General features: G+C 36.7%; 2 protein-coding genes across 5 annotated transcripts in view; both read left to right on the top strand.

The window, feature by feature from the left end:
- Window positions 1-1,562: 1,562 nt before the first annotated feature.
- SIKE1 (suppressor of IKBKE 1) lies at window positions 1,563-10,144 on the top strand. Its single transcript, XM_006919667.3, has 5 exons — window positions 1,563-1,837; window positions 2,071-2,176; window positions 3,030-3,172; window positions 4,331-4,444; window positions 5,698-10,144. The coding sequence occupies exons 1-5, from the start codon at window positions 1,679-1,681 to the stop codon at window positions 5,797-5,799; spliced, it is 624 nt and encodes a 207-aa protein (XP_006919729.1). The 5' UTR covers window positions 1,563-1,678; the 3' UTR covers window positions 5,800-10,144.
- A 3,518-nt stretch (window positions 10,145-13,662) lies between these two features.
- The window catches only part of CSDE1 (cold shock domain containing E1), a 34,973-nt gene continuing 28,967 nt past the window's right edge, over window positions 13,663-19,668 (top strand). For all 4 annotated transcript variants that reach the window (XM_006919664.3, XM_006919663.3, XM_025052330.1 and 1 more), the window contains exon 1: window positions 13,663-13,818. The gene's annotated coding sequence lies outside the window, so the exon portion shown is untranslated. The remainder of the gene's footprint in view (window positions 13,819-19,668) is intronic.

Genomic DNA, 19,668 nt, shown 5'->3' with positions numbered 1-19,668 from the left:
CATTGGGAAATTAGTATAACCAGTCTTGTTCTCAGTCTTAATGTGGGTGGGGCATAGAAAAATAATTACCTGCCACTGAAAGGGTAGCAAAGGGTCGTGGATTTTTCATGGAGAGCTATTAGAGGAGGAGATGGCTTGAGATAGAAGACCAGTTGGAAGATTGTTGTTTTATCAGGGTGAGAAAGGATGATGATCTAACCGACCTAGTAACAGTGAAAATACAAAGAAGGAAATATGTCCTAAAGATGTAAAAGAGATAGGTTACTGTGGAAACAGATTAAGTGGAAAGAATTGGTGGAAAGAATAAAGGATGACTGGATGACTTCCAGGATTGTGTTTTGGGCAAATGGGTATATGAATGTGCTTTTTACTGAAACAGGAGGAGGAACAGGTTTAGAAGCAAAGATAATGCTGTGATCCCAGACACTAAACAGTTCCTGAAACAAAGAAGCGAGCAGAAAACAATGACTTTATCTCATACTCATTAAGATGGCTATTTTTAAAAACCCAAAACATAGCAAGTGTGGAGAAAAACAAAAATTAGCAAAAGTATGAAGAAATTGGAACCATTATACACTGTTTATGAAAATGTCAAATGGTGCAGCCACTATGGAAAACATTATGGTCATTCAAAAAATTTTAAATTGAATTTTAAAAATAGAATTACTATATGGCCAGGCAATTCCACTTCTATATATGCACTCAAAAGAATTAAAAGCAGGAAATCAAACATATTTGTACATCCATGTTTATAGCAGCATTATTCACAGTAGCCAAAAAGTGGAAGCAACCTAAGTGTCCACTGATGAAAGAATAAACAAAAAGTGATATATAGATGTACGTATATCCAGACATATAGGTATAAGATACATAGATATATAAATACAGATAGAATGACTAGATAAACAAAATGTGAAAATATATATTTTTTCAGCCTTAAAGAAAAAAGAAATTGTGATGTGTGTAGATAAACCTTGAGGACATTACACTAAGTGAAATAAGCCAATCACAAAATGACAAATATGATTTGTACAATTATGCTCATATGAGGTGTCTAAAGTTGTCAAATTCATAAAGACAGAAAGTAGAATAGTGGTTGCCAGGGGCTGGGAGGAGGACCAGCCAAGTCTGACTTTAATGTTTAATAGGCACAGAGTTTCAGTTTCACAAGATGAAAAGATTTCTGAGATGGATGGTGGTGATGATTGGGCATTGTGAATGCATTTGATACTATTGAACTGTATATTTACAAATGGTTAAGATGGTAAATTTTATAAGTATTTAACCGTAATTAAAAAAAAAAACTAAATTAAAAAAAGGATGACTGAATAACAATCCACATCAAAACCAATAGGTAAATTAGAAACTCGGACCCTGCAGGACTAAAACTCATCTTGACCACCAGGCTGTGCGCATGGGAAACCAAGGGCGTGGCAAGGGCAGGCCTCCGGCTCCGGGGGCGGGACTGCAGGGAAGTCTGGGGTGGGACTGCAGGGAAGCCTGGGGTGAAAGCGGGTCATCCCGAGCTGGGCCGCCACTGCGCAGGCGTGCATCGCTGCCCCGGCGCCTTGTAATCCGACCCGGAAGTTACGTGTGTGACGCTGAGACAGGTTCAGGGAGGATCAGAGCGATTCGCTTAGGTGGGCAGTGCTGGGGCTGCGGTCGGGAGGAGGCCGCTATGAGCTGCACCATCGAGAAGATCCTGACAGACGCCAAGACGCTGCTGGAGAGGCTGCGGGAGCACGATGCAGCTGCCGAGTCGCTGGTGGATCAGTCGGCGGCGCTGCACCGGCGGGTGGCTGCTATGCGGGAGGCGGGAACAGCGCTTCCGGACCAGGTCAGGCAGAGGGTAGGGGTCCGTGCCCTCACGTTCCGGGCGCTGGAGGGGTGGAAGGCGAGGTCAGCTGGGAACTCGGCCTGGAATTTATTCCTGGTCTCAGAGGGCGGCCGTGAGATCTTTCTGCGGGGTCGGGGCTGAGAATGCTGCCTTGGAGCCCTGACCTCTGCCTCTTCAGCTACATCTGGGGCTGTTCTGTTTACGGAGCGCTTAGTCTGTCTCTGTTTGTCCAGTATCAAGAGGATGCATCCGATATAAAGGACATGTCCAAATACAAACCTCACATTCTGCTGTCCCAAGAGAATACACAGATTAGAGACTTGCAGCAGGAAAACAGAGGTTAGTCAGGCCTTTTTGTGTAGTTATGATTTTCTTAGTTATTATGATATTTCAAAAGTTCTTGCAAAACCGCCAAACTGTTCACAAAAGTGCACATGCTATATATATTTCCAGATCAGTACTTTTAATAAAAGTTATTCTGTGCTGACCCAGTAACAATAAAGTTTGTTACATTACCCTATTCAAGGTGGTCCGACCGATTTCGTATTTGTAGGCAGTTTATCAAAGAGGTATTTAATAGAGTAAATTATTGCATGGCTTATTTAGGCATCCCCAGATGGAGACTTGCACAACAAAAGATCCTCGGGGATTAAAATTCAATGTTTAAATATTAATTGAAATAACTACTACGGTCAAGATTAAAGATTTTTTATGTTCTTGTGCAAGATAGAAGAGCTGAAGTTTATACTCAGGGTATGTATTCTTAGGCTTGATGAGTACATTATTGATGATCGTATGAGTAGTTATTTGTATACCAGTTTACAGAAGACTTCCACATAGATCATCCCATTATGTTCTTATATCTTCATTTTGAGGTAGACAAGTCAGGTATTTATTATTACAATGCAGATAAGAAATAGCCTCAGAGAGGTTAAATGATTTGCTTATGAGTATTAAGCTAATAACTCACATCTGATTCCACATCCCATGTTTCTACCTAATTATGCTGCCTCTGCCTAAAAAGTTATGTTTCACATAGACCTTAACTGTTGAGTTTTATCGACTTAAACACTGATTTACATCTTTGAAGTCACAGTATCTCATGGAGTTCCATAAAATTCCAACTGTTAAGAGTCTGGCTTTGAGTGCCATCTCTCAGACATCACTGCCAAGTTATTTTATTTTTTGATAGAGCTGTGGGTTTCCTTGGAGGAACACCAGGATGCTTTGGAACTCATCATGAGCAAGTACCGGAAACAGATGTTACAATTAATGGTTGCTAAAAAAGCTGTGGATGCTGAACCAGTCCTGAAAGCTCACCAGTCTCACTCTGCAGTAAGAAACTTTGATTCTAAATGAACTGAAGTTTTAGATTGTGTGCGTTTTTGAAGAGAAGTTAGCTTGTTTTCCTTTCATGTTTATCACATTCGCTGTTGATTTTGCTATAGTTTTGTAAAGCTATGAATAGAAAGAAGGGGGTGAGGGGCTGCACAGGTCCTTTTATTTAATAAGGACTAAGGTTCCTCCCTCCCTCACCAAGATCCATTTCCAAGATGTTAATGAATGCTTTGTTCTTCCACCAAACATGCCAGTCAATGTCGAAGGTGTTCAGTGAATACTCGATTGGTTATTACTGTACATTTCACTAAACTGTATACTCTTTGGTTGTAAAGAGCTTGAATTTATCTTTTTTTCCTGTCATAGGACCTGGCACATAGCAGGCAGTCAGTATACCTTTATTAGTCTGAACTACACAGCATCCTATTCTGTCATTAAGAGAGAGAAGCGTGGTTTTAAAAATACATACATGGCATAGTTTCTACACTTTGGTTGCTCATGATTTAATTTGGGAGACCCAGTAATTGTTCTTATCTCTGTAAAGTGCTAGTTGCCATAGTACATTCACATGTCCTATATCATTTAATCTTGGATTAATAGATTGGTGCCTCACCGTTTGCTACGATGGAATTTATGAAGTTTCATCTTAGATTCTACTGAAAACATTTTAGTGACTTAATGAAAGTCTTAGGAAACAGGGATGTTTTAAATATGTGAATGGTTTTCATCTGGAAAATAAACTTTATTTTCGCTAGTCTAAAGGAGAAAACTTGATCTTTGAAGGAGACAGAGTTTAGCTCATATGAAAAACTTGCTAAAAGTCTAAAGACAGAATAATATACCTTGGAATGTGGTGAGCTTCTTGCCAATAAAAGTATTCAAATTTAAGTTAAACAGCCCTTTAGAGATATCGTCCAACATCCAGTGGGTGGTTAGACTAGAATCGATCTTTTGAAAACAAATTATTTGTGAATACCACAAGATAACTTTATCATGGCCTTGCCTCTGAGGACTCAGTTTATAGTGAAACTTGTGTGTAACCTCTGTACCACAGATTAAATGAACTTTTTAACATCATAGTGCATATGTTCTCACGAACTTCATATCTGTAGGAAAGATAACATTTTCACCTTTTTTGTGTTAATATCTTCACAGGAGATTGAGAGTCAGATTGATAGAATCTGTGAAATGGGAGAAGTGATGAGGAAAGCAGTTCAGGTGGATGATGACCAATTTTGTAAGATTCAGGAAAAACTAGCCCAATTAGAGGTAAGATTGTTGCTGTTTCAGGCTCACAATATTTCAGAGAGTTTTCATAGAGTCTGGAAGGTATGCCATTATTATCCTATCATTGCAATGTGTTGATGTTTTCTGTATGCTCATGATTTAAAATTAAAACAACTCCTCCACACCCTTTTCAAGAAAGGAAATGCAGTCAGCAGCAAATAATGAAAATACCAACCATGTATTTGCTAGAAATTGAGATATTATCATATCAAGAGGGTAGAAAGAGTGGAACGGATTACGTGTGAACTAAAATCCCTCATCTGCCATATAAGGAAGTTCAGTAGATGATATCTGAAATTGATAATCAGGAAATAGCAATACAGGTATATTATTTAAAATTATAGAAGCAAATACCAAAGAAGTAGATAAAAGTATTAAAAGTGGTTGCCTTTGGGGAACAAAGCCAAGGAACTACTGTTTACTTTATAAGCCTTGTAGTCTTGATTTTTTTTAAAGCTATTTTCATGTAATATTTTGATTAAAATAGAAATAATTTAAAAAGAAAGGCCTAGGGTGTTAGTGTGCCCCAAAATTGTTAAGGAAAAACATTATAATAGATGGTATGAATGCTGCTTATTATAAGATGTTATCATGGGACCTTTGAGAAATACCAGAGAGAAAAAGGCAGGGTCCCTGCTCAGAGCTTAGTGAAAGCAATAAGACTATTAAAGTAGGTCTTCGAATTAACTTCATTTCATTCAACGTCCTTTCGTTGTAACCTTGATGAGATGCCATAGGAACTTAACTCTTGTTTGTATCAGTCAGCCTATGGCAAATTGGGTTTCTTTATATATCGTTTTGCTTAAAGTCGCAGTACCTATCGATGACGTTAAGTGAGGACTTACTGTGCTAGTATGATATGAAATGGCATATAATTGCTAGGAGAGAGAGAGGACATCTAAGAAGATCAGAGTAAAAATATTACTAGGAATTTGAAAGATAGAATAAACAGTAATAAAATCTGTGTGAACCATGAAGAGCATGACAAGTAGTGAATTCCTCCAGTGGAGAGGAGTCTTGTTATTTTCTTTGTAGTCCTAACGTGGCATAAAAAATCTGCTCAGTAAATGTTTGTTAAATGAATAAATAAGTAGTATTTTAAGAAATTCTCAGTTCTTTTGTTTTCTTAAACTTTTAAAATTAAAATAATATGCTTTCTGTTCCTGGTCCAAAGCAATGTGTTCTGATGCAGTTTGACAGTCAAAATATCTAAAATATATACTTTTCTTTTTCAGCTTGAAAATAAGGAACTTCGAGAGTTATTGTCCATCAGCAGCGAGTCACTTCAGGTCAGGAAGGAAAACTCAATGGACACTGCTTCCCAAGCTATCAAATAACTTCATCTTCTCAATGATGACTGGAGATAGTTTATCAAGGAAGGAAGTTACTCTCTTTCTAGTCAAGTATTGTCCTGTCACTGTCTTGCCTCAGACCTGATTTAGTGTTGATTAAAGGAATCAGGTGGCAGTTTAGAACTGGCAATCAGAATCGGCTCTCCACAAAACAGTTCTTGGGTGTGTTAGTGAATTTCAACACACTGAATTTCACCATTCCTTTCTCTAAGAGACTACTTTTAATTTTCATTTATGGGACCTTGATTTATATAAACAGTGTTTTCAGTTCGTTTTTGTTCTTTCACATCTCTGAAACTTCAAGCATTTTATTATAAGGCAACAATTTTATTTTATATAGGAGTGTATATTGCAATCATAAAAAAATTAAAAAGAGACTACCTTTTTGAATCTATTTGGCATGTACCTGGATTGTTTACCATTTGAGGAAAGTAATACAAGTTCACAGAACTAGCCTGGCAAATTCTCTGATTTATAAAGTTTTAAGTCTCTCTGGTGCTGAGAGTTGGCACTTATGGCCTTGTGTCTTTACTCTTAATTTGAGAGAACCTACTGCTAAGTCCCCAGGAAACATACTTGAAAATAAGTCAACTGTTTGTTTTTCCTAGCAGTAGTATAGTCATTGTATTGTTCAAAGAATACTGAGAAATTTGTCCTGTGCAACACACATTCTTAGTTCAAATGCTTTTAGATATTAATAATCAATTTTGTTTGTCCTACTAGGAAATCTTCAACTTGGGTAGTTCACCAAGTGTGAAGAGCATATAATAGGTTTATTCACATCATAGTTCTTAGGTACTACATTGCACTAATGTAACTTCTATTTTACAGTTAGGAACCATCTCTTACTTGGCTGCCTTTCATTACTAGTGCCAGTAGTCGGCTTTCTTGTTAGATTCATTTTTCACAGTGAAGCAAAGTTTTATCACCTCATCAGAGTTATTACATTCATAGTGCTATGTAGATAACAAAGCAGTGTTGAGATTCAAATGCTTAGTGGTCAACTAGGCTCACTCATCAACTCATTCCCCCACCTCAGTTTACTCACATTTAAAATTTACAAGTTACTTCATGTTATACTATCAATTTAGGTTTGCCAAAAAATAGCTGAAATAATGAACGCTAAACCTGTCAATATTTTCCAGTAACATTAAGCACCATTCTGCATGGGAGAGACACAGTACTAAAAGGTTTTTTGTGAGAGTTGTGTGTGATGTAAAATTTCTTTTGTACTTCCATAAAAAATTAACAACTAAAACAACAGATTCTAAGATACCCTAAAAGCATCTGATCCCAGTAATACTAATGGACTTTGCTTATAATGGTAAGCTTTAATGAATAGGTATATGTCATTTCAGAATTTGTCAAATTTCTATTCAAAGTCCTGCATAGAATTTGAAAAGTACTTCTACCCCAAGTGCTGGCATTTTTATCTCATTTCCCAAGGGTAAATAAACTTTTACCCCAGCCATTTGCCTTGACATATATACCCTAAGTGCCACTATGTGTCCCACAATTCCAAGTACCCTATACCATTCATTAGCTGCCAGTTTTTAGTGAAAATGATAAAGTAATGAAATGGCCCATTAAAATATAACATGGTATCCCTTTAACTGCCTTACATTCCTTTGAATTTATAAAGTTCTATACATCTCAGATATCAGGATAAATCTATATGTTGACTTTTGCCCTTGAAAAATGAAAAGCTTGAAGTATGAGTCTAAAGAGCTCTCAGAACTATACAAAACATAAATTCTGGCTGGTGTTAATGCTATGAAGATAATGTGTTGTTTAAAAATTGAAGAGGAGAAGGAATGTTTTACACTTTTATTTGCATGAATATTAAAGTTTCTTTTGCAGTAGGTAGAGGAACTTGACTAGTTTGCAGAATCTTAGTACACACCTATCTTTCCTAATAAAACCTAGTTTTGAGAATATCAGCTAATTCTACTCAGCAATAAGTCTAATTGTTAGGAAATGCAAAGGTTTGTTTTTGCATGGGTAGCAACCTGTGAGGCAGAGGGGTTTTCATAAATATTTTGTAATAAGCACAGTGTAGTAAGCAGTATAACACTATAAGTAATTGTTTTTGAAATGGTTTTGAAGATTTCTTCATGATTAGAAATAAATTATATGATTACAGACCAAATTATAAAATTGAAACTAAGTTTGGAAGTATTTTGAAAAATGCTTAAATATTTACCTTTCTTACCTTGATTTATATTAACACCTTAGGCATAATTTGATTTAAACACTGAAGGTCTATTTCACTGTTCCTCAAAATGTGGTTCACGGACCTACTGAAATAGAAATCTGGAAATGAGATCCAGGAATTCGTATTTTATAAATAATCCCAGAAAACTTCTAAGGACACTAGTTTGAAAATGTCTTGTGTATATGCCAGGCACGTCATTTAGAGTTAAAAATAGAAAAAGGGGGCGTGGGCATTGACACTGTTTTCAAAGAAAAATCTAGTAAATAGAACAAACAAGTATAGATATAATTATGATGCAGTGTGATAAATCCAATATAAAGATGTAGGATACAGAAGTGGGAATGGGACTAAGCATGAGAGACAAAATGGGAAGGAGAAATAGAAAGCTTGATGCTTTCTAGTCATTGTATAATCACTATTTCAGCTCTACCTCCTTTTATAGATACTTCGGGATAAGGTTATGTTATTTGTCAAAACTGGAACCAAGATTCAAGTGCAGTTGGACTCCAAAATAATCACTAAGTTATGATCCCATTAAATGACAATAGTATTCAGAGTTCAAATTGTTCTTGATTAGCAAAACCTATTTTTATTAATAGCGCAAAAGAAACACCACAGTCCACATGTTAGAAAATATGAATTTAATAAGTGGAGCTCTAATAAGGCATGTGTGCATACAGCTGAAAGAAACAATGCTTAATGAGTGGTCCTTATTACATACGGAAAGTACAGTTCAGTCTTTCAACTTTGCCTCCTTAGCATGTTGTTTTTCACCCTTTATGCTATTTTCCTGTGGTTGCAAGAAGGTTGCTGCTGTGCCAGATGTCATGTTGAAGGCATAGAACATGGCCTGTGTCAACTATATGCAACCTTATAGGAGGAAAAGCAAAGTTTTCTCAGAAATTCCACAGATCCCCACTTGTCTCATTTGCCTAACTTGTTAAATGATCACTTCTAGTTGCAAAGGAGGCTGTGTACATAGCTCCCCCAAACAAAATCAGTATTCTAGTAGCAAAAAGGAGAGAATACTGAGAAAGCAACTAACAATGTCTGATGTGAGTCCTTTAACACTGCATAGTTTTTAACAAGTATAAGCATTAGCTGAAGGAGTGTGTTGATACCAAGTAGCCAATAGAATGGGCTGTTGGCAGACATCTGTCATTTCTTCTTTGGCTGCCCAATATCCTAACTCTTGTGTTGAGGAAATCCCTCCTAAAAAATTTGAAAGTGTCAGATATATGTTTTCCCAGCCTCTTGCAGCTAGGAAAGCTATATCTGCCTTAAACTTTAAAGTTAGTGATAGAAGCAGTAAACTATGCAGAATTTTTTGAGTAAAGGCAGTGACCTGCAACACTGGCTATGACATCCAGCTCCATAGAAGAGCAGCAGAAGTGGCTTTAGTGACAACATTCAGTGCCCAGTGTCAGCAAAATCAGTGGTGTAACCTGCAATGTCTTTTCCAACAGGGGACATGGGATCTTCACTGAAGCAGATATCTAAAGTGATTAGAGGCCGTGTAGCCTCTAATTCCAGTTTTCTGTCTGTCCTAGAGATCCTGAGGATTACTTATTAGCCTTTTAATAAAATCATTTTGTTAAAATTAACCTGAATTGCTTACAATTAAGAACCCTGACTGATAAGCATAGTTTAAAAAACAACCATGCAAATATAAATTTTATCAACACTATGCATACCTATGCACTTATATTTTAATATAATATTTGGCACTTAAAAGATAAATGTAACATGCAAATAAGTTATCAAACACAGTAACTCATCAGCTAACTTAAGAATTAGAACATGACCCAACTTTACATCTATTTGAGCTCCTCTCTTCCCCCTGCCTGCCCCCTGCTCCCTCTTAATAGTTTTATCACATGTAAAAAGACCTAAAATATGTATGTACCCATAAAGTGACATTTTTTAGTTTTGTTCCTTTCTGAGTTCTATGTGGTCTATGAGGATTTGATTTTTTTTTTACTCAATATTATGCTTCTAAGATTGGTTTTGTTGATAGTTATTCACTCATTTTCATTGATATACGGTATTTCATTGTGTGACTATACAATATTTTGTTAAGGGATACATAAATAAAATACATTTTAAAAATTCTCACTAATATCTGACTTGCTAATTTTTCATTCTCCATCTACTTCATTTATATGAGACACATTGCTCCATAAGCAGTCATATTTCATATTTTGCAGTTATTTTACTGGTAGTTGTCTCATGGTAACTCTCAGAGTGAATTAAGGAGTATTATCCACTAATATTCACAGCAGAAAACGGGGTGCATTTTCTTCTGTCATTCTCCAAGAATGCTAAAGAGGAGGAAGAACCTTCAGAGCTATGATGAACTACAATTCACTCAACGTTCCATTTAGCCTCCTAGAAATACATGTGGAATCAACAGAAGTGAATTTCTGCATGTCACTGATCCTAAGATTCATTTTTATTTCATATTTTAACATCTCTTAAATTGTGATATGTCATATATGTAGGATTGTGGTGTGGTTGAGTCTAAGCATATGTAAAATGAGTGATTACTTTTAGCACAGCAGCTTAGCATGTCCACATAATTCTTCCATTAAGTGCATTATACAGAACTTCTGCATTATTCTTATTTAAATTTTAACACTTTTATTACATAGTTGTTAATCTTATTTATATAATGCATTTTAACTGGGGGCTTGTTAATGATAAAGTTTTAGATTGTAGGGTTCTAAAACTCAATTATTTATTTTGGAATTATTCTTTTTTCAATTAGAGTTGACATTCAATATTATATTAGTTGTAGGTGTACAGCATAGTGGTTAGACATTTCTATAATTCCCCCCATTTAGTACCCACTCGGCACTATAAATGGTTATTACAATATAGTCGACTATATTCCCTATGCTGCACTTTACGTCCCATGACTATTTTGTAACTGCCAATTTGTACTTAAGTGCCTCAACTGTTTCACCCAGCCCCCCAACCCTCCTTCGATCTGGCAATAACCAGTTTGTTTTCTGCATCAATGAGTCTGTTTTCATTTTGTTAATTTATTTTGTTCTTCAGATATCACATATAAATGAAATCACATGGTATTGGTCTTTCTCTGTCTGACTGATGGAAATAATTATTCTTTATGAAAGTTTTTGCTTTAAACAAATTTTGAATGTAGGTCACTTTACCATTCACTATTACCATAATTTCATAAAAGAAGTTCCCTTTAACTTCCCTAAATAGGAAGGATATGTCAAAATAAGAACGGTCCTTAAAGTCTTGAATAAATGTAGCCTTATTTTTTTAAAAATCTTTACATTGACCTAATTTTTCTGATTTCACAGAGAACTGACAAAAAAATCCATTACTGCTGAAGAAAACCTTATAAATGTATAAAAGATGCTAACTTTTGATTCTCAGATGCCAGAGAAATGTGCTTATTGATAATTGTAGAGGAAAAAAAACAATTTCATTGTTGATTTAAGTTTCTCAGAGAAGAAAAATTATGATATAATATATGCATTTTTTTGTTCTGATGGTTTTTTAATAGACTATCTTTCCAAAATCCATGACTACTCTGTTTTATAGGAGATGGTTTCCAAAATGACTTCACATGTTTCTGCTTTAATTAACTTGTTTTTTTAAAAAAGTAGAAAGATAACTACATTTTTTTTTAAATTTGACTTCAAAATTAATTTGAAAAAATTTATCCCCTTAAAAGGTAGTGATCTTCTAAAAATGAAACCTATCTCTAATTATTAGTTTGTAAAAATAATAAATCATCTAGTGATTTAAATCAAGTTATTACATCTTTTACTTTTTTTAACATATCAGAAGCTAAAATATCCATCTGGGTTTATATTTGCATTTTGTGTTAAATGTAAATTGATTCAAATTATGTATCAATGAAGAATTTATACAAAATTGAGACATTCAGAATGAGGATGATGAAATGGTTATATGGTTTAAGATCTTTAGGAGCTATGTGGAATGGTAGAAATTTAATGGTAGACTTTATTCTTTATTAATAGGAATTTATAAAATTTAAATACAAAAAATGAGACTGTTATTGTTTACATTTCCCATTGCTGTGATATTTGAGAATGTGTACTCTTAGACCTAATTCTACTTTTAGCCCAGCTTCACATGTCCTTGTTTCTAGAGTAAGAGCCCAGGGCAGTTTCTCTAACATAAGATTAGAATATCCAGACTAGATCTATTGCTGGGAAGGACAGATCTCAATTTAAGAACCAGATAAAGGAAACGAAAGAGCTGGTTTGATACGTTTACGTTCTGTACTTCCCCAACAGACCATTCCAATTATTAACAACTTCTTACGCTGTTGTTCAGTGCTGTTCATTCGACAAGCTTGTGAGTTGTCTATGCCATGTACTGTCAGGAACCAGGATGTAAAGATGAAGGTCACAAGCCCTGTCCTAAAGTATCATTAGCTAGCATAAACTAATAATTACAATAGGGTGAGCTATCAAGGCATTGAAAGTGAAGCAAACATCTGTGCCTAGGAAAGCATGGGAAAGCATCAAAGAATAGAGGCAGCTTGGAGGTGGTATGGCATTGGACCAATAGCAACTCAGGTGGAGAGAAAATCTTTGAACGTCAGTAGAATATTGCTGCTTCTTTGAATTCAAGATGAATTGGTCAGAATGAAAGGTTATATATTCTCTTAACACTGCATCTTTCCTTCATTACACTTATTTTAATGTGTATGTTTAGATTTGTTTTTGTGATTATTGAATGATGTTCGACTGGAAGTTCCCTGAGGACAGAAAGATATCCGTTTGTCCTACTACAGTATACACGCCAATGAGGACAAATATGAGATGCCAAATAAATGTCTTTAAAGCCAAAATAAAATGAGTGGGAGGGAGAATTCTCAGGACCGTAACTAGTCATTGTTTATCCAATATTGTTAAGTGAGAAAGCCACAGAATCTGGGAAAAGCATTCCTCTCACCAGAGAGGACTGCTCTATTGTTTGGCAAGGGATAATTCATGGAACTTTTCTGCTTTCCTCTTACCCCGGTGGATGAATCATCCATTTGCCCTGATTTCAACTTTTTGGTTACTGATTCACCCTATTCGATTACCTGATACCCTACGAATTATCTTCTGGTAACTAGAAAGGTCAGTTAAAAGGGAGGGCGGGGTGCTGTTTTGTTTGCGGAGGGGTGTGGATTATGCTGCCTTACACTCTTGTCTGTGGCAAGCGATGTAGTTTCTGGGAGGCAAAGGTCTCACTTAAGACTCCCAAATTATCTTAACTAAAAACCTGACTCTGCATACAATGAAAATTCCAGCCTAATGTAACAGACAAAAGAAAGAAGCTTGCGCTGTAAGGAAAAACTGGGGTTTGGGAGCTTCTGGATTATCGTTGGGAAAAGAGAAATCCTTAATATGACAATCGTTTATATACCCTCCAAATTGTTCGCCCTAGACTAGCTGATGAAAGCATACTCAAGTTTGCAAAGATCAGAGACGCCGAAAGTCACCCGCCACCCTAGCCCTTGCGTCCCAGCGGACCCAGTAAACAACGAAACTGCTTCCAGCAACTGATGGAGCCAATGTAGTGGAACGCAGCCACCATCTTGGTTTTGGTTAAGCGCTGCGCACTAGTTGGCGTCACTCGGCCCTCGTGCGCAAGCGTATTAGGAATACGCTCCCCTCCCCTTCCTGTGCACGCGCTCGGAGCCTGCAACTCTCGCGAGAGAAGCGAGATTTATTCCTACGTACCGGGCCGTGCTGCTTATGGCGGCGCTGGAAAGGGGGCGCTGAGCTGTTGGGGTGAGTACGACCTCAGGGTCCAATTGGGGGTAGCAACAAGCCAGGCTAAGGGCGGATGAGAAGACCAAGACTAATGGGAGAGACTTCTGAGTCAAAGTGGGCACTGTAAGAGCAACGGGTAGGGAGAAATCTTACTCTGAGTTCTTACCCTAGGCTTTACCACCCGGCCCCCATTCAACAGTCTAGGCCTCACGTCAGGCCGCAGGGCTGAAGCGAAGAGTCGAGGCCAGGCGGCCTCGTCTGGTACCGGTGGTGGTGACTAAAGGAGGGGGAGGGAGCGAAAATGGAGGCTCCGACCGCAGCCAAGATGGAGGCAGGGGTGCGGGGCTCGGGCGCGGAGGCTGCTGGGAGTTGTAGTCTGGCCGCTTCCTCCTCTGCGGTTTGGCAGAGGAAACGGGAACTCCAAGTCCAGACGGGCGGGGTGAGAGGGTGGTGGCGCGGTCCTTTGTGTGAGGCTGAAAGAGCTGGGGGCTTAAGAGAGGGGCCTACTCTGACTGGATCCTATAGTTTCCTGGCTGTCACCTGCTTGGGGATCTGACTACGAGTACCGGAGCGCAGTGCGGCAGTGGCACCTCCTTTGTGTATGGACTGAAACCCCGCTCCACCTAAGTGCTTAGAGACACCTCCTGTCCCCAGCCGCATCTGGCACAGAAGCGCGGCCCAATTGTTATTCTTTCACTCACCTAGAGCTGTGTATCTTGAGCTCCTACACTCTACCTTTCTCTTTGCGCCTTCCTTTCAGTTTCTTGAAAAAGGGAATTAACCCCTAATCTTAGGCACATGGCTCTCACCCCTCTATCCAGGGGTTAGGGCGTGCTTTGTGAGAGCTTAGTGGAGTCTTCTTACCACCTTTGCTGGCTCTTAATGGCGCAAGAACCTGGCCCACGTTGTGTAACGAACAGCTTGGCTTCGTCATTCTATGTGGAGTTAGTTTTTTAGAGCCCTGGTCGGAGATACTTTCTAGGTTTTTACCATCCTATGTTTTTATCAGTACAAAATCTTAGTGCCACGGTTCTTTTGCTTTAAGGTTTTCCTTTAGAAACACCCAGATGCCTCCTCTCGTTTGACTTAAGTGAGACAGGGAACGCTTCCTAAGAGAGCCTTCAACCTGGGAGACAGGGTGGAGGGGGAGAGAGGACACTTCAAAAGACCCTGGTAGTTAAATCTGTTTCCTTTGAGAGACCTAGTTTTTTATCAGGACGGTATGAACTGGTAGCTCTCATGCACAGCTACCTGTTTATAAAACGTAGGTACCAAATTATAACCAGCTAATGTTATACTGTATCAAAACGCTGAGTAATTTTGAGTTTCTAGAAAGCTACTACATTGAGGGGGCAATATAATACTTTGTCATTTTGGTACTAATCAGTAATGGGTGTTGGTATGGATAAGGAGAGGGGTTATGTATTGAACAGGCGTGTGCCTGAGTGATAAAATCTCGATAAATAGTCAACCTTGTTTCTTTTTGTTTCCTTTTAGCCCTAGGCCTGAAATAAAAGAGATGGTAGTGGTTTGAGTGATTTTGCAGCTGCTCTGGATGTTTACCATCGAGATGAGTATTTATAGCAGCTGAGTTGAAAAGTAAAATATTTGAGGCACAGAAGATAGGTTTTCTTTTTTGTAAATAAGTTCTGACTTAACAAGTATGACCTTTAGAGTGTAGTCGAAAATTCTGGTAAATTCTTAGCAAATCAAAAATGAGAGTGTGAAAGCCGACATGTAGTCCTGCTTTAACCCATTTCTGTTTTCCTCTCCCTCTACCTAAAGACACATTCCAGGGCCATCCAACATTTAAAAAAAAATTTCTTTCAAATTGTGGTAAAATATACAATTTATCATTTTAACCTTTTTTTTTTTAAGTGTACAGTTCAGTGGCGTTAAGTTCATTCACGTGAGGAGCATATACTTTGACAAAGGTAGTTGAAATATAGAAGTGCTGTTTGGATAGATTTTTAAGGAGTTGAATTTTAGGACTGTATTACAAAATAAATGGAGATCTTGTTAAGTGTAATGAACCAATTTGCCTTCTTAGCTTTGTCTTTTCAAAAAACGGGAGATTATTTTGAGAGCTTTGACCCCAGTTGTCTTATGGTGAGCCGTGAAACTTGTAGGATTTTTCTTTTTCTCTTTTTTCTTTTTTAGGATTTTTCATAATAGAGAATTACAGCTTAAATTATAACTATTTTTTAAGACTTAATAGCTGAATATCTTCAGGGGTGAAACTTCTCTGGTGGGAGTGACTTGTTTTTGTTTTTAATTTTTTTAATCTTTTTTTTCCTTTTTGTCACTTGTTTCCTTGAATCCTATCATTTCTTTTAAATCATTTCTGCCAAATCAGGATTTTAAAAATTTCTCTGTCTTGATGTCAGTGTTTTCCCCTTCCATGTGTGAGTACCAGCTTAATACAGAACTTTTTTAAAAATTCATACTGCCAAGCCTGAGAAATTCTATTATACTACATTTTTCATTATGGATATTAAACTGAATGTGGTATTCTAGGCAGTGTTCTGTTCAGAAGTACTGAATAGTAATATTTTTGGAGCATTTTTATTTTTAATATGTCCTTTTATTCTGAGATAAAATAATGTGTAGTTGAAAATAGATTGATCTTCACATTGAATATGAAGCTATCTTATTGATTCGCAGTTACAGCCAGTACATAACCAGCTAGTTATTTGTACTCCCGCTGTAGTCTAATTTGTAAAAAGTGAAAGATTTATACGCTCTGAAGGAAAACCAGAGCATAAATTTGTAAGATATTGCTCGCCTTTTATCAGTGAAGGTTTTTGGCCAGGGGCCTTATTTACTATTACATTATTGGTCATATCAATGCCTTTTTCCCTCAGCAGTCTATATATCAGCTCTGACCAGTATTGTAGCTACTAGCCATGTGTATAGCCATTGTGTACTTGAACTGTGCACAATTCTGACTTGAAATGTGACTGTGATTATAAAATAAACAGATTTCACGGAATATTAAACTCAATTTTTTGATCAATTACATGTGGGAAATAACATTTTGGATATATTCGGCTAATATAAATAAGATACATAATTTCACCTGAATAGTTTTGCCTGCTTCAACTTCAGTATGATTACTAGAAATTTTTAGGTTACATGTGTGGCTTGCAGTGTATTTCTGTCTGATTTTGTGTTTGGAGCATTTCTTCAGCTTCTTCCCACACTGGCATTTGTCCTACTTCAAAGTATTAGTGTGTGTGAAAGCAGTTAAACTTCATCATTTTCCTTAGATCCTAAAGTAAAAGTGAATTAAAACCTGTTAAGCATTTCATTTATACAGATTATAGCAAAATGCGATATACTTTATCTTGAGTTATTGCATGTAGAAATATGAACTGGGCTTAAAGACAAGAATATTCTTCATATAAATAAACAATAAGGAACTTTTTCATTCCCGTGCTATTTGGGTCTTTGCTCTTCTCAAAGGAAGAAGATACTCTGAAGAGTGTTAGGTGGAGAGATTTTTGTAGACTGGTTTACCATTTACCGATCACATAAATTGTTTTAATGTAGCATTTATTAATTTAGTGCCTACTATGTTCTTGGTTTCTGCTAGGCCTTTGAGATAAAGTGGCAAACTGGATGAGAAAGTAAAAAACAGAACAGGTGATAAATTTAAGACAGGTGAAGTAGAGATTCACTATTTGGTTTATTAAAGTTCAAGTAAATGGATTTAACCTCTAAAGCATGACATAGTAGTTGGTAATTAACCAGTGGTGATACTGTTTCCATACCAAGCAAAGGAAAAAAAGTTACTTAACAAACTAAGGGGGGGCTCAGATCCACATTTAAATTGTTACTTAGTTTTTTGATTGGTGCTCTGTATTTTCTGTGACTTAAGCGTCTAAGGATTGGGACGGTGGAGGCAGTGCACCTCTGTTCAGAGAGCTAAGGCAAAAGAAATTGTCAGTACCACCCATAACTGTTAATAATATTGACATAAAGGGATGCCAGTTTTATTAAAATGCCCAATGGGTACCTTTCAAGTGTTTTATTAAGTGTTAATTTGAAAAGCAGTTAACCATAGAAATCTCATAGCTGTTAAGATACTGATGAAATGAAATACAGTCACTCAATTATTCATGATAGTTGGTGGGCTTGCTTGAGCTTTAATAGATCCTAATAGGCTTCATTAATGCCTAAGACTAGCCCTGTACTGGCTTCAGATTTTAGATTCCGGAAGTCTCTTATTTTTGCGTTACTAAGTGACAAACCTAATAGTTCTTAACATAATACAACACCCTAGACTGGGTTAGTCCAATTCATGTTTTTCAAGATGTTGTTTTTCTTGATCTGTTTTCCAGTAATACAGCCTGTCCTTAGCAGTTTGGAATTCTCGCCTGTTTTATCAGATAGCAATTCTGAAGTCTTTAGGTTCATAAATAGACCTGAGATAGTAAAGTTAAACAGTACCAAGTCTGTATTTTTAAAAGAAAAGATTATTTCTTGTTTGGATAATTAAGACTTCATATAATTAACCAAAACAAAAATGTTAAAAGTTGATGGAACTGTCTTTGCTTGCATCATGTTATTTGCCTATTATGGACTAACTACCTTTTTGCTATATTTCTGCTGTGGTTAAATTTAGTTGTGCTGGGTTAGGCACTAAAGGGGGCTGTGATAAACTTGTTTGTTTCTCAGAAATTTGAATTATAATTGGAGGAACAAGATACATAAACATGAAGTAAGCCAAGTGCAGAAATGATTTGGTGCCAAAAAGAATGATGCAGGCAGTAGGAGCTACTGCCTCACACAGTGGGAATTAAGGTAGTGAGTGTGTGCTGGAATGATCAAGAAAGGCTTATATGTCACCAGCTCTGACCTCTCACTTTATTATAATCATTCTTATTTTTTATATTTTTCAAATATACTATTCATCTTTCAGCATATCTAAAATGAAATCCACCTTTTTCTTCTCCCCATATAAATCATTTTAGTTAATAGCACTATTTTAGTTAACATTTCAGTCAGTGAGAAATAATTTTTATAGGTAAAATAAAGCAAAATTCTGTGGTTTTACTTATAAATATATTTTGTTTCTCTTTCCATTTCATATCAATTGTTTCTATTCTGTAGACATTTCTCTTGTATGGCAATAGCTCACATGACATTTGTTTCCTTAACTAATTCATCTCTCATTGGATTTCAAGACTTAATACCCTTTTGTAAAGAACTGAGGCTGTTTCCTATTATATATATCAAGTTGAAATGCTTCAGAATCTGGGTCTGCTACACCTGTCACACTACATATCTCATTTCACTTTAACCCAGCCCTCTGTTCTAGCTAGACCAGCTTGTTGATTCCTCTGAAACAAGCCACACTTAACAGTCATTCATGCAGTAAACCTCCCTTGAGGCTGGGCATAGAAAATCATATACGTGGTCCCTGCCCTCAGGAAACTTCGAATTTAGTGACGTACTCTGGCTTTCAAGCCTAGGATATTTAGCTGTCTTCTTGATGTTAAAAATCTGCCTTTTTCTCCAAATTAAGTGTAAATTCTATCTCTTATTAAAAGCCAGCCTTCTCTGAGTACAGGTCATGTTGCTTCGATACAGTGAAACATAAACAATAAGAATTCCTAGTATAGTATGTGACAGAGTAGTTACCCAGATATTAGTTGAGCAAACTAATTTTTGACATTCTTTTCTATATTCAGATTTTTCTCCATGTATAACTTCACAGCAAGAGTGTAAAACCCTAGTGGCAGGAACTTCTTTTATATTTTGCACGGTACCTAAGAGTGTTAGATGTTTATAAAACACACATACTAAATATTATGCTATATAACTTAAAAGTTTATTGGAGGGGGGAGGACATCGATAAAGACT

This window comes from Pteropus alecto, unplaced genomic scaffold (assembly GCF_000325575.1).
Source record: "Pteropus alecto unplaced genomic scaffold, ASM32557v1 scaffold106, whole genome shotgun sequence".
Taxonomy (NCBI): Eukaryota; Metazoa; Chordata; class Mammalia; order Chiroptera; family Pteropodidae; genus Pteropus; species Pteropus alecto.
Note: the sequence above shows the minus strand (reverse complement) of the source record. Positions and strands in the feature narration are given on the sequence as shown.

Excerpts from the sequence above, each read along its gene's own strand:
- SIKE1 (XM_006919667.3), top strand. The coding sequence starts at position 1,679 with ATGAGCTGCACCATCGAGAAGATCCTGACAGACGCCAAGACGCTGCTG. Across the intron at positions 1,838-2,070 it reads GAACAGCGCTTCCGGACCAG|TATCAAGAGGATGCATCCGA; the intron begins GTCAGGCAGAGG and ends CTGTTTGTCCAG. Across the intron at positions 2,177-3,029 it reads CTTGCAGCAGGAAAACAGAG|AGCTGTGGGTTTCCTTGGAG; the intron begins GTTAGTCAGGCC and ends ATTTTTTGATAG.